This window comes from Actinia tenebrosa, unplaced genomic scaffold (assembly GCF_029948245.1).
Source record: "Actinia tenebrosa isolate PJP-AT-01 unplaced genomic scaffold, QUT_ActTen_1.0 PGA_scaffold0__85_contigs__length_37466705, whole genome shotgun sequence".
NCBI lineage: Eukaryota > Metazoa > Cnidaria > Anthozoa > Actiniaria > Actiniidae > Actinia > Actinia tenebrosa.
The window spans coordinates 7,288,877-7,303,111 of NW_028292569.1; the positions used below are offsets into that span (position 1 = coordinate 7,288,877).

The window sequence follows — 14,235 nt, forward strand, 5'->3', positions numbered from 1 at the left end:
GTCAATCATTCTAAAGTAATACATGGATATTTTCGACAAAAAGACAAACAGATACATTGATTTGTCAAATTTTGTAGTTTCAGTGCTCTTAAAAAATCTCATAAAGTCGAACAAAAATCCCTACAAAAATCTATTGCGTTACTGATTTAAACTTTTCCTAAAATGTTGATATGACAGATTTTTAGGAGTTTTTTCGAATGAGCTATCAAACAATATAGAGTCCCGTGCAAAATTTGAGGGTTTTGCCCTGTTGAAGCTCAAAACGAGTATGGTTCTTCAATAAAATCTTGTAGATTTTTCAGCGGTTTTTGAGCGCGCGCACATCGTGTGCTCAAATCGAACCTTCGAAAGTAGGCAGCCACCTTAATCCTAAAATTATTTCGCGTGTTATGCCTTACCGTCCGTCTCCTCATACCAACAAAATTACCGACTTATTGCCAACTTACAAAAAATCCCAAAAAAGATTGGTACGTAAACTTCGCTTGTTTTTTTTTTTAATACAAACTAAATTCTTTTATACTAACGAAATTACCGACTTATCCCCAATTTACGAAATATTCCAATAATTTGTAAATGTGTTTTTTTAACAACACTAACTAAATTCTTCTCAGATTTAAAGCATTTTGTTTTGAGCTGTTTATTCTGCGGATGACATAACAAACACCATTTAATAGCTATGACGAATTCATATTTTTTCCTGGTTGACTTTATGTGCTTGGATTAATACCTAATACGGTATTTCATTCTTTCTAGGGTCATAAAACGTCCTGAAATCCAATCCGTTTAACATTTCCAGGAACAACCTCCAAGATTTTTATAGTTCCTTTATCAATAACACCTTTTCTCAGATAGAATATGAGCTAAAATGCATTTCTTGAATGCTTCCTGGAAACTCGATCTTAAAGATTTCCAGAAACAATCTCCGCGAAATTTCAAAGTTTCCTTTGGAAATATTTCGAGATTAAAGCTTTGTAGCAAATGGTGAAAATTTATCGTAAGCTTATCATAAAGACTTTTCCTGTTATCTTTTATGTTTTTCGTAAATGAAGTATAAGTAAGTTTTCCTGAAAGAGAGAGCCTTGTTTTTATATTGAATAATTTTCCACTTTTTGCACTGAAAGTTTTTTGCAAGTAAAGGAATTGCGATTGCTTTTGAAAAGTATATAAGATATACGAGTTATATAAAGTATATAATTCGTAAGAGTTTGAGTTCATAACCTTTGCAAAACCGGAAAAACCTGTTCCTTAAAACGAGATTTAGCTCAATATTCTAATATAAACACGATTGGATTTTGAATACATGTATTGCTTGAACCTTTAAAACTTTAAAAAAAGCTTCGATTCTGCTGGCCAGAATTATCGGGGGAAACCATTTGAAATCGAATAAAAAAGAATTTAAATTAAGAGCAAAAAAGAGGTTTTATTTTGTTATACGACAGAATCTTAGGAATGATTTGTTTATATGATTCTGATGATATGTTGTACATGATTCTGCAAGTCTAGCATGTTTGGTTTAGTAACCGAGACTGTTTTGACTTGAAGATCTACTTGTAGTTTCCTATTCTACAAACCTCTTTAAATTAACCCATAGTTATATTTAACCCATATATTATTATATGTTTATTTCAACTTCAGATATTTTTGCTACATGAATACAGAATATTGCGGGCATGGATAGTCTAAGCAAATATCTGCATGACTGCTTTTACAAAGATGTATACAAATTTAACAATTGTACAGACGTTTCACAATCTCACAGTTCTGTGAAACAACCCATTTCTGACACTTTCTTACAATTTTTAGACCTTCAGTGAGGCCTACATCAGCCAGTTTACTAATCAAATCAAATCCAGATAGAAAATCAAAAACTATGTTGACTTGCGTTACTTTATATCCAGAGTACATTCTTTTAAGACTAGATCTTAAGTCAGGATATTTAACAGTTTTCTTTTTATCCCTATCAAGTATCTCTCCTTATTATTATTATTATTATTATCATTATTATTAATATCATTATTATTATTATCATTATTATTTTTATTATTTTTATCATAGTTAATAGAAGGGATGGTTATGAAAGCTGGCGAACTTCAAAGGACCGGCCTATTGTTTCACATTTGATGTTGAACCGTACCATCACGTGACACTGACCATGCACACATTGAAAAATATGGCGGCCGACTATGATTAAGCTTAACATTCAAACCACCAAGGTTGAACTTGTCTAGAAGCGTGATGTAAGAAGAATTTCAGATTGGATTACCTGGTTATATAAGGACGAGTAATTTAACTATTTCTGTGCATTCAATCTTGTACTTAGTTGTGAATAAGGCTAAGGTTGTATTTCGTGTTGTGCTGGGAGGTACAGACCTAAGTAAGGACAGTGACCGAGTAAGGAATCCCGACTGACAGCCATACCGACTAAGGAAAGTCCTTCTGGTCAACCTGACTCTGCTCTAGTTTGTGTAGTTAGATCTGACACTTAACTTGTATAAACGTCTAAGACGAGGTTCAATAAAACAAGTGGTTCGACAGACCAGAGATCCCTTGCTTTCCATAGTCTTACAATTCATAGAAAGAGTAACAAAATGTGCATTGCTTGCAAAAAGTTGTTCTTTAGAAAAATGTGCATAGTTTGGAAATGTGTTACCGAACTCAAGACTGATATATTTTTTCGATTCAAGTTTTTTTTTGAGGTTTTCTTTATCTTTGAAGCGGTGTGGTCGTATGAGAGCAGAGGTAAGGAAGGCTGTTGTACAAGGCTAAAATCTTGTTATTAGAAAGTTTAACTTGTTTGGAAGTGGAGATGACCGATGAAAGTGGAATCAAAGTGTTAACCCAAAGCCCATTCGAAAATGAGGTTTAGGCCTTCATTTGCTTATTTCTCATATATTTTCTATATAAAAAAGCCTGACAAAGCTACATTCTAACACAAATGTAACAAAACATCTTTGTACAATTGAAGATACCGCTTCAAACAGGCATTTTATCATAGTACATCAGTTTCTAACTGTTAATAAAAGGTTTTGAGTGTTAACCCAAAAAGAAAATTGGGATCAAAACTCATACGAATGTCTAGTTTTTGGCGCTTTTTGCCATTATTGCTCATTATTGAAAAAAATTCCTCTTAAAGTATAAGAAGTAATTGAAGGCTACGCTTCCTATAGAACTTGAGCTTGATTAAAATTATTGACTCAGTAAAGCCGTTTTTTCCCAAATGTCAAAATTGATATTTACAAGTCTTAGAAACAAGACTTGAAATTAATTTTAAATTCCTAAAAAATCTAGAGCCAATGACTACTTCCTTACCTTACGATATAGAATTGTTTAAGTCGTTAGCTTCGTGGAAACTCACTGTACAGTCTTGCGACTTTGTACAAAGTTGCCGAGTTTTAAAGACTTCCTGATAACACGTCTCAGGTAGGACCCCAACTGTGAGCTAAAAAAAATGTACACAATTCATTCGCGGAAATAGGTATTGACAGTTATCGTCACATGTGTATATGAATCAAACGTTGTTATGACGTTACAGGATGGTCCAACTACTCAAGTTTAGTCACCCATAAATCCGTTTGACGTAGAATGATTTCTTATTCTTAATTCAATGGCATTCTCATAAGCGGATATTTGCTAAAGCGAGTTGAAAGTTTTACCTAAAACTTAAAATATTAACTCATATAAGCTATGCCTTTTGACTTGGTCAGTAATAGTTTTCAAAAGTTAACTTTCCTCATATTCATTCCTTGGTATTTACATTTATATGTATACAGAATGTGTACTGAAGCCAGGTCGAAAGGTAAGAGAGAGAAAAAAATCCTATAAATGAGGGATATTAGAACGCGAAAACAAAGCGTGAAATTTTTTTTGCATACACAGAATTGAAATATGGATGGCGATATTTTGAATAACTATCGTTCTGGAGCGACTAGCGACTGACTAGACTGGTTAACCAGCTTTGAGACCATCAATGCGGAAAAGTAATTCTTTTACATTTGATAATTATGGCTATCAGGTTATGCATGCTTGGATTAAGTTGCTTAATTTTTACAATTAAATACGCAAAAATACTTCGTCGAAAAAGAAGAAAGTTTGAAAGAACAAGAACGAGAAAGAAAAGCATTTTCTCATTTAATCTCTTCGCTCTATCAAAGCGAAAGGAAATAAAAGCACCGACGTCTGCTCTAGAAGCCGTTAAACCTCGAAGTATTTATGTTTCCCTCATTTGGAGTGACTTCAGTAATATTTATTTAATGTTGCATAACAAAGAAAAAAATCCGCATTGGGAAACCATACGTGTAACTGGCTCGTTGACCTTGACAAAACCGCAGAAGGATTCTACCTGGCGCACCTTTAAGTGCACTTTATTAATAGTCTTACTTATTATATAATTACCAATGAAATATCTATTTTTCTCTATTTCGAAAAATTGATATCTTCACACGTGAAAATAACATGTTATTCTCTTTCACCATACTACACATTATGCCCTTATTATGCGTACTTTCTTGCGCATGCGCAAAGCCCACATTCCAAAGAAAACCATTGTTATGCAAATAGCAAACAGGTATATAATGTGAACGCCGGACAGACCAGGCCTCTCCTTTCTTTGTGCCAGCGCACAAGGTAAGCTCACGTTCCTTGCTCGTTTTACTTGATACAATTTTGTAAACGAGTTGACTATTAACGGGACTTTGTTCCTATGCCTTTATATTTCTCAGCAAATTTGCCTGAAGAAAAATGCCGAAGACTACCGAAGAGTTTCTCCATGCAGATAATACTGACGATTTGTCGCTTCTACAAGATGACGGTCCATCTTTGTCGACCGAGCTGTTCACAGGAGAGTCGCTGTCCTTCCTACAACAGAGATTAGGAATAGACTCCATTGTGTCGGCGATAGATGATTTGTCTAACCTCGTAAAGAGATCTCAAAACGTTAAGGTTGATGAACCATCGCCTAAACGTGCTCGACTGAGCTATGATCCGAGTGCCTCACTCGGCGATTTGGCAAGCGATATATTATCTGACGACGCCGAATTTGAACTCCCGCCCTCCATCTTCGATGATCAAGAGAATAAAGGTCCCAAAGTCAAAGAAGCTTTGGCGAAACGAGTAAACGAATCGTTTACTACTAAACCTATTGAAGACAAGATGAAGCCTCTGCTTCAGAAATATCACACGCCTGAGAATTGCGAACTCTTGTGCGTGCCACGGGTGAATTCACCTTTGTGGAACGAGCTTCCACACAAAGCAAAATCTGTGGACCTTGGCGTCCAAGAATTACAAAAGATGATTGTTAAAACTGGTCAAGTTTTAGTGTCTTTGGCTGAATCAGCCATAAAGGCCAAGAAGGAGAAAGAACTCCTTGAACCACAAGAGCTCCTTGGAGCCCTTTCTGATGCTCTTGCATTCATTGGGAATGCTGGTTTTCAGACATCACTCAAGCGGCGAGATTTGCTCAAGGCTTCTCTCAGCAAAGACTACCAGTCTTTATGTTCCGCTTCTACTCCAGTTACAACTCATCTCTTCGGAGATGACTTGTCTAAGAAAGTAGACGATATTGCTAAGGCGAACAGAATTGCCGTCAAATCACCAAGAATCCTGATACTCGAGCAAGTGGTGGAAACAGAAACCGCAATCGTCAAGGACAAGGCTCTAAGGATTTTTTGTCCTCAAAGCCGGGCCCAGCCCGGCGCAACAACAATTACAACAGATTCAATCAGAACCGCTCGACGCCTCGTTACGAGAAAAAACAGTCGACAGAGTCAGACACTGCTGCTTAGAAACACAAGTAAATGATGTAAGTGTTTCTCCTTTTGCTGGTAATCTAGCTCATAAAGTCCATGAATGGTCTAAGATCACCACAGACCCTTGGATTCTACAATCTATTCAAGGTTATCGTCTTGAATTCGAGACAAAACCACGGCAATTTCGTCGTCCGGTCTCTCGACCTCTTTCTGACTCAGATCACGCTTTAATTGCCTCTGAGGTCGAAAAATTGCTCTCTAAACGAGCGATCGTTAAAACGAACCATCTTTCAGATGAGTTTATCTCGAATTTATTCTTGGTTCCCAAAAAGACAGGTGATCTTAGACCAGTCATCAATCTTAAACCACTCAATGAGTTTGTTCGTACTATCCATTTTAAGATGGAAAGTATAGATTATGTCAAGCATTTGTTGCAACCAGGCGAATTTATGGCAACAATTGACTTAAAAGATGCTTATTTTAGTATTCCTATTCATCCTAATGATCGGAAATATTTACGGTTTACTTGGGAAAATTCGCTTTACGAGTTTTCATGTCTCCCGTTTGGGTATAAACTAGCCCCTCGTACATTTACGAAAATTCTCAAACCCGTCTATGCAGCTTTGAGATTCCGAGGCATTAGGGTTGTATTCTATATTGACGACACTTTGGTGATCGGCAAAACAGCAGAACAATGCTCTATTCATTCGCAAGAAGTGTGTGAATTTTTGACACGCTTGGGATACACCATAAACATTGCTAAATCCCAGCTCAACCCTTCGAAAACAATAACATTTCTTGGGTTTGTTATCGATTCAAAATCCATGACTATATCGCTTCCTGAGAGTAAGATTGAAAAGATTGTCTCTCATTGTAAACGGCTTTTATTGAACTCCGCTCCTACTGTTCGCGAGGTCGCCCAAGTTTCGGGTCTCTTAGTTTCTGCTTTCCGAGCTGTAAAGTATATGAAACTGTTCTATCGCTCGACCGAAATGTGCAAATCTGAGCTTATTTCTCGTGGCGTTTCTTTTGAAGACCCATGTCCACTGAGTGTCCAAGCACGCGACGATCTACAGTGGGTAATCCATAACATTGCTGATCATAACGGTTTAGCCTTGATTGCATCCGCACCCGATATCACTATAGCATGTGACGCTAGTGGTGTGGGTTGGGGAGCGTGTTGTAATACACTCATCACATTAATTATCTCGAAACCTTAGCGGCGTTTTTCGCTCTGAAATGTTTCACTAAAGAATTGCGCAATGCTCATGTCCAGTTACAAATCGATAATACGACGGCCGTTTATTATATTAACAACATGGGTGGAATTCACTCTCCCGCTATTAACCAGCTATCAAGAACTATCTGGGAATGGTGCATAGCTAGAAACCTAATGCTCAGTGCCGTCCATGTTTCGGGTATTCATAACGAAACTGCGGACTTTAACTCTCGCCACTTTAATGACAGAACGGAATGGAGCCTCCATCCCACTGTGTTTAAGTGGTTGTCGCAGGCAACGTTCGATCCTGATATAGATCTTTTTGCCTCGCGCCTGAACGCCAAAGTGCATCGTTTTGTGTCGTGGTCACCAGATCCGTCGACTTTTGCATGTGACGCATTTTCTCTAGTTTGGAAAGATTTTAATGCGTACGCCTTTCCTCCTTTTAGCCTTAATTGCTCTAGTTACTGCCCAAAGGTGCCAGTCACTTCATAATCTCAGCCTCGATAACATGTCGGTCTATGAAGACAAGATCGTATTTCTAATAAAGGACCGTATTAAGACATCTCGACCAGGAAAGACTTTTCCAAAGGTCGAGATTCCACGCTTTGCTGAAAACATTAATTTGTGCCCACGTGCACACCTCTTGCATTATATTGCTCAAACTGAATCCCTAAGAACTTTGGATGAGGGTTCAGTGAATCAGTTATTTATTTCATTTTGTAAGCCCCATAGGGCAGTTCGCTCGTGCACCATAGCTCGTTGGCTTAAGACTGTGCTTCAGCAAGCCTCTGTAGACATATCAATCTATAAGGCTCATAGTTTTCGTTCCGCAGCTAGCTCTGCAGCCCTACTTAAAGGAGCCTCCATTTCAGACATTTTGAAGCTAGCTGACTGGTCGGCTGCCAGCACGTTTAATAGGTTTTACAATAAACCTGTCGTTACTACAAGCAAATCTGTAGGTGCTATTGTCTTGTCATAATAATAAAGACTATGACCAGTACATTTTGATTGCATCTTCTTACTAATGTCATTTGGCATCATGTCTTTAAACACGCATAATAAGGGCATAATGTGTAGTATGGTGAAAGAGAATTGAAAATTAGACAAGAGGTAGACTTACCTTGAAGGATAATTGTAATTCTATGAGCCATATGGAACATTATGACCTTATTTTCCCACCCGGGTCGGAGCATGATATATGACTTCCCAACCCCTACTAGTGTTATGATACCAAATGTTCTTGTTTGTTTTAATCTGCACATAAGAAAAGGAGAGGCCTGGTCTGTCCGGCGTTCACATTATATACCTGTTTGCTATTTGCATAACAATGGTTTTCTTTGGAATGTGGGCTTTGCGCATGCGCAAGAAAGTACGCATAATAAGGTCATAATGTTCCATATGGCTCATAGAATTACAATTATCCTTCAAGGTAAGTCTACCTCTTGTCTAATTTTCAATTTTCACGTGTAAAAATAACACCATTGCGATGGCTATTCAAAAATACACAAAAAGAATTGCCTGAAAAAGCCAAAACATACTTTCACTGATAATTATATAATAAACAGAATATTACATGGGCGCTTGGAGATACGAAATTTATCTTCTCGTGTTGAAAATCTCTCACTCGAAGATAAATTTCGTATCTCCGCGCGCCCATGTAATATCCTCTATTTCTTGTTCGTTCATTTCTTACCTATTTTAGACCACGTCTCATTCCCTAGAGTATCTTTTTTTTGTTTAACGGTTGCTTGCGCACGAGAAGATGAATACGAATTAGACACGTGATCCGAAATGGGTATATTATTGTACCAAGACGAATTAGTTATTTTATCATCATTATATAACAATTATTCGCCGAAGTCTTCGAGCGGCGAGGTAAATGTTCTCCGATATTCACTGAGGCTGAGGCAAATAATTGTTTTAGTATAAATACACAGGTGATTCTTTCAAAAAAAAAAAAAAAAAAGAAGAAGAAGAAGAAGAAGAAGAAGAAGAAGAAGAAGAAGAAGAAGAAGAAGATAAAAGACATTTTTTTCCGGTAACAGCAACGAAGCGGCTGGCCGCCATTTTGGATTATCGCTGGAGGTGATTATCGTGTAATAGTGTGAGTTTCTCGACCAATCAGCGCGCGAGATTTTCGATAATCACCTGCGTATTTTTACTAAATAATAATAATACTTTAATTATAAGGTGAGCAATACACTACTAAGTGATTGTAAGATAAACATCATTTTCAAGCTTCGTGATTTGGCCTTCATCATCTTTGTGCCTCTCAATAGGACGCAAAGATGGCGGACCCAGACATATCAACTAAATAAGCCTGAAGCGAGATGACGTTTTACCCCCGACTCTATACCATAATAGCTTTTAAAATTCTTTCATATTAAAATTTTTGATTCCTTAGAGAATACAGGAACATTAGTCATAATTAAAGACCAAAAGCAGTGTGAAAAGGATTATGGTCTAGAGACGGGGGTTAAACGTCATCTCGCTTCAGGCTTATTGTGAGTATAATCAATCACTCGTGTCTCCTTATCTAAACTAAGCTTCTTTTAGCTAGAACTTTGTCTGAGATATACAGTTTTCTTTGCTCTTTCGGCCTATGGAAGTTTTGTTGTATATAAGTCTTTGTAAAAATTTTCGATGACGTAGGTAAAAGCCAAGAATACAATAGATGTTAAACTTGTGGCCCGCAATTTTTCATTTTCATCGTTACTATCGCTATTATCTCAATCGCTATCATTATAGCTCCATAAAGTCATAAATAACAACATCACCACTAATTATTAACCAAACCTTTTTATTTTGACGAAAGCTGCTTCCTTGTTGACTTAAAAGGAGGGTCATGAACTTCGTACTGAATGAAATGGGGGAGGGGAGGGCTATAACCATTTTTGAATAGTTTACTTCAATTCCCCCAGACCTCCCCCCAATAAAAAAGACATACTTTCCCTTACTTACGTCATCTATACAGTCTCATCATCACCATCCGATCATAATTATATAATCACGACAATCACCATCGCCACTATCACTACCATACCCACAGCTATAGACCAAATTCAAAACTCGCACCGATGTGAGGCTTAAGTTGTGAACAAAGGAATCTGGCGTGACTCAAAGTAATCTGGCGTGATTCGTGACTTTTGAATCACGCCAGATTACTTTGAGTCACGCCAGATCCCTTTGTTAACAACTTAAGCCTCACATCGGTGCAAGTTTTGAAATTGGTCTATATGATTATCATTAGTTCCGCTAGGACTTATTAGAGATTTAAGAGTGAAGTTAACGCTTGAAATGAAAATATGGCGACCAATTTGAATATCTATTGTTATTCAAGATTTTCACATGATGGTGCAAAGCCTCTATTCTCGGTATTTGATATTCTCAACAATTGTAGCAGTGACGTGTAAATCCATGAAGAAGAGTCAAAATTAGAGAACTGTGAAACAGGAATACAGTATTCTACCGTGAACTTCTCCTTAAACGTTCGGCAAAGTGAAGAATGAACTACCCTGCGAGCAGAGGATTTTTTAAGAATGAACAATTTGAACAATACAAACTTTTTGAATTCCTTCACAGAACGTCACTGCATTAAAACACATGAAAAAGGCTCAAACCTTGAGTATCAGATAATTTAAATTAATGATTAGAAACATGGAAAATAAAAAACGAAGTAAGATTGTAAAATTCAAATATTCAAGATTTTCAATATCAAAGTTGAATCGAATGAATTGTGGAAAAATTTAAAAGAAGCTGTCAAAATTTATGGTCCTGATATTAATTTTTTTGTAATAAAATCACAAGTTCTACGAGAATATAAACACAATAAAGTAAGATGTACAACGACAATGATTATATTAATAAATAATTAACTTATTCAATTTACTTACTTATATTTCTTGTTCATACTTTTGTCCACCATTTTGAAAATTACCCAGAATTCTGTACACGAGTGTTTTTATCGCGTAGGACTGGGACTTGTTTGCCCGCTATGCACTCTGGGTCTTGTATTTTTCAAAATGGCGGAACAAAAAAGAAAAGAAAAGAAAAAAGAAAAGAAAAGGAAAAGGAAGGAAAGTGTCATATATCTGATTGTTAATGTCATACTGATCACGTGACTGTACTCTGATATATAATGATCTAGTTTGTAAACAGTGATTCAGAACTTGTACTAGCGAGAGCACGAATAAATCAATCTATAAATCTATAACAGAAAGGAAAGGAAAGAAAAGAAAAGAAAAGAAAAGAAAAGAAAAGAAAAGAAAAGAAAAGAAAAGAAAAGAAAAGAAGAGAAAAGGAAAGAAAACTCGGAAAAGAAAAGAAAAGAAAAGAAAGGAAAAGAAAGGAAAAGAAAAGAAAAGCAAAGCAAAGCAAAGAAAAGAAAAGAAAAGAAAGGAAAAGAAAAGAAAAGAAAAGAAAAGAAAAGAAAAGAAAAGAAAAGAAAAGAAAAGAAAAGAAAAGAAAAGAAAAGAAAAGAAAAGAAAAGAAAAGAAAAGAAAAGAAAAGAAAAGAAAAGAAAAGAAAAGAATAGAAACGTAAACTAATCGGTTTCGAATTCTCTCTTGCTCAGCCTTAGCCTCAGTTGTGCGTTATAATATTCAGCCATGCATCCAAAACCCGTGGAATTATAATCAACTCGTATTGTGTCGTAGTGCGTATTATTCCTTACTAGAGTGCACGCACTAATTCCGTGAACATTAATTATTAGCACTATTTTCATACAGAATCTTTTGTTTTCTATTGTTTATTTATCACCATTTAGTACTAAATAAAAGTTAGTATTTGTTTCACGGGTTTAGTGCGTGCACTGGAATGACTTGTTTTTCTGCTTCTTATTCTCGTCAAGAGTATGGACCTTAGTGCTGAGATCATTCGATGTTCTTTGTATTCAACGAAACCATTTCCATGTCGAAATGACCTATCGACTATCGCCTTTGGCGATGACAACGTTTTTTGAATTAGCTGTATATAGATAAATAATCAATATTAGGTTATTTTTTCAGTTGTTTTTTTTTTTTTTTTATGGCCAAATGTCAGTTAACAACTACCCCATTGGCATTCTCAATTAATAATCTAGCTCGAGGTGGAAATTGAGAGGCCAAACGAGGTTTAGCACCCGCGGCCGACTAGTTTCTTCAAAACACAATCAATCAGAATTCCTCGATTTTCAATTGCGGTTTCGATTATCGCCGCCAGTGATTTGAATTTTGCTTCTAGAAATTTTCCCTCAGAATCAGACATTTCTCGGATAATCAAATCTTATCAAGCATGATAAAATTATCGATTTGACGCTGAAACGTTGATTTATTATGTCACTACCCGTAATATTCATCGTTAAATTAAATCTTATATATTATATCTTTCTACTCTGAAGTAATATCACAGTACTTATGTTAGAGTATCGTTTTAAGAGAGAAGATTAATTTGAACTTACAAACGTTGTTAGCAATTAAAGTTCCAAAATTAGACTGGTATGACGTAGTTAGGAAATCTCGTGACTTCTAGAATAAAAAGGTTATAAGTGCTTTAGCGTGTTGGAATTTCCGACTACTTTTCTGAGCAGCCAACCAAAAAATAAGAATCAAAATATATTAAAAACCCTTCATGAAATAATCAAGCAGAAATCCGAAATTTGACCTCAGTTTTAAAAGTATGAATTTGCTGAATGCCAATTCTCACTGAATGAATCTGTGAGTTAGCCGTGCCCTGACTTACATCGGCCCAGAGGTTGTTTCAGGGTTCGATCTGTGAGTTAGCTGTGCCCTGACTTACATCAGCCCAGAGGTTGTTTCAGGGTTGGATCTGTGAGTTAGCCGTGCCCTGACTTAGATCAGCCCAGAGGTTGTTTCAGAATTCAATCTGTGAGATTGAATTATCGAAGCTATCAAATCTTCGGTCTTTTCCGAGTCACCGCCACTTCGTCATCACAACCGTCTAGCGGTGAGCCCATGTTTCACCAACTTTAACAAACTTTTTCTTAATTGAAGTTGGTCGCTACATGTGAAAGTAGTACTGCCAGTAAAATAAGTCGAAGCTTAAGTATAAGGGGCCGAAATTTTTAAAAAATAGTCTCAATTTTTTCCAGTAAAATATATATATACTTGAAAATGTTAGAAACTAAAATAGGCATGAATTAGAGGATATGAAAATAATTGGCAATCAAGTTGAGTATGCTTGGGTTTTTTCCATTACCAAAAAAATAAATAAATAAATAAAGGATTGAAAAAAATATTATTTTTTTTACGAAAGCTCTTATTAGGTATCTCAAGACATATTTTGAAACCCAACGTATACGAGAGTGAATTACACTTCCTACTAACATATGCCCAAATTATTATAAAGAAAGAAAATATCTTATTGATAAGATTGAAAATATAACATAACTACGAATAGAAAATTGGTTGAAAAACGAAGACAAATTTGCTTTTATCATAAATCCAAAGAAATCAATACAAAAAATAGTAACAAAGAATATATATGATTGTTTCAGCAAAAGAAATAACAGCATTTGAATAAATATCTAGTCAATGTAAAGAATAGAACCACCGTTGTATTAAGATGTGCTTAAGTATTCCTCATATACACATATTCCATTTTCTTCTTTTTCTAATAATTTGATATAACTTATGAAATATTGTAAATGTATATGTGTATGATTGTAATGTATTAATAAATATTAGCATTAAGTCTTAAATACTTATAACAGATATATAGACGCTAATGATGAATAGACTGAAACTGAAACTATGTAAAAATTGCTTTTAAAACTAATTGATCCTAGGTTATGGAAACATTTAATTTGTATATGTCTTTAATTCTATGTTACCTGAATTTGTCCGAGAGAAGCTTAACAGTTTTCTTCCGCTTCCACTCCCGTCTTTGTAAGAGTAAGTCTTCAACTTCTTAAAATCTTCTGAGACGTTTGAAGCTCCATGAGATAGGGTCGTTTAATGGGCACCTTGGAGAGCATATATAAGAGTTAGGGTAGTTTTCATATATGTTTGTGATAGATGCGCTTCACTGAATTCGATGACATAACTTTCAACCAATCACGGTATTTGAAATTTAGTGACTATCCAATCAGTTTGCCTGAGCACGACACTATAATCAGACAAGGCACAACAAGTCTGGTGGACTAATGCCGTCATTGCGGCCGAACACACGTGACGAAGAAAGGGCTTTGTTTGTCTAAGTTTACACACACTAGATGCGCATGCTCAGTGCAATCAAATATAAACTCGACTTAACAATTTCCTACTAGAAGAA

The 14,235-nt window shown here is 35.9% G+C and overlaps 2 protein-coding genes across 5 annotated transcripts in view; one reads left to right on the top strand and one right to left on the bottom strand.

The window, feature by feature from the left end:
- The window catches only part of LOC116308782 (uncharacterized), a 43,625-nt gene extending 29,706 nt beyond the window's left edge, over positions 1-13,919 (bottom strand). For 3 of the 4 annotated variants that reach the window (XM_031719288.2, XM_031719273.2, XM_089028156.1), the window contains exons 1-2: positions 13,796-13,919; positions 3,310-3,439 (exon numbers count right to left, since the gene is read on the bottom strand). The gene's annotated coding sequence lies outside the window, so the exon portion shown is untranslated. The remainder of the gene's footprint in view (positions 1-3,309; positions 3,440-13,795) is intronic. The other variant, XM_089028158.1, reaches the window with a different exon arrangement.
- Positions 3,724-7,966, top strand: LOC148913370 (uncharacterized). Its single transcript, XM_089028151.1, has 2 exons — positions 3,724-4,623; positions 4,719-7,966. The coding sequence occupies exon 2, from the start codon at positions 4,738-4,740 to the stop codon at positions 5,794-5,796; it is 1,059 nt and encodes a 352-aa protein (XP_088884277.1). The 5' UTR covers positions 3,724-4,623; positions 4,719-4,737; the 3' UTR covers positions 5,797-7,966.
- Positions 13,920-14,235: the final 316 nt, after the last annotated feature.

Coding starts and splice junctions, on each gene's coding strand:
- LOC148913370 (XM_089028151.1), top strand. CDS start 4,738: ATGCCGAAGACTACCGAAGAGTTTCTCCATGCAGATAATACTGACGAT.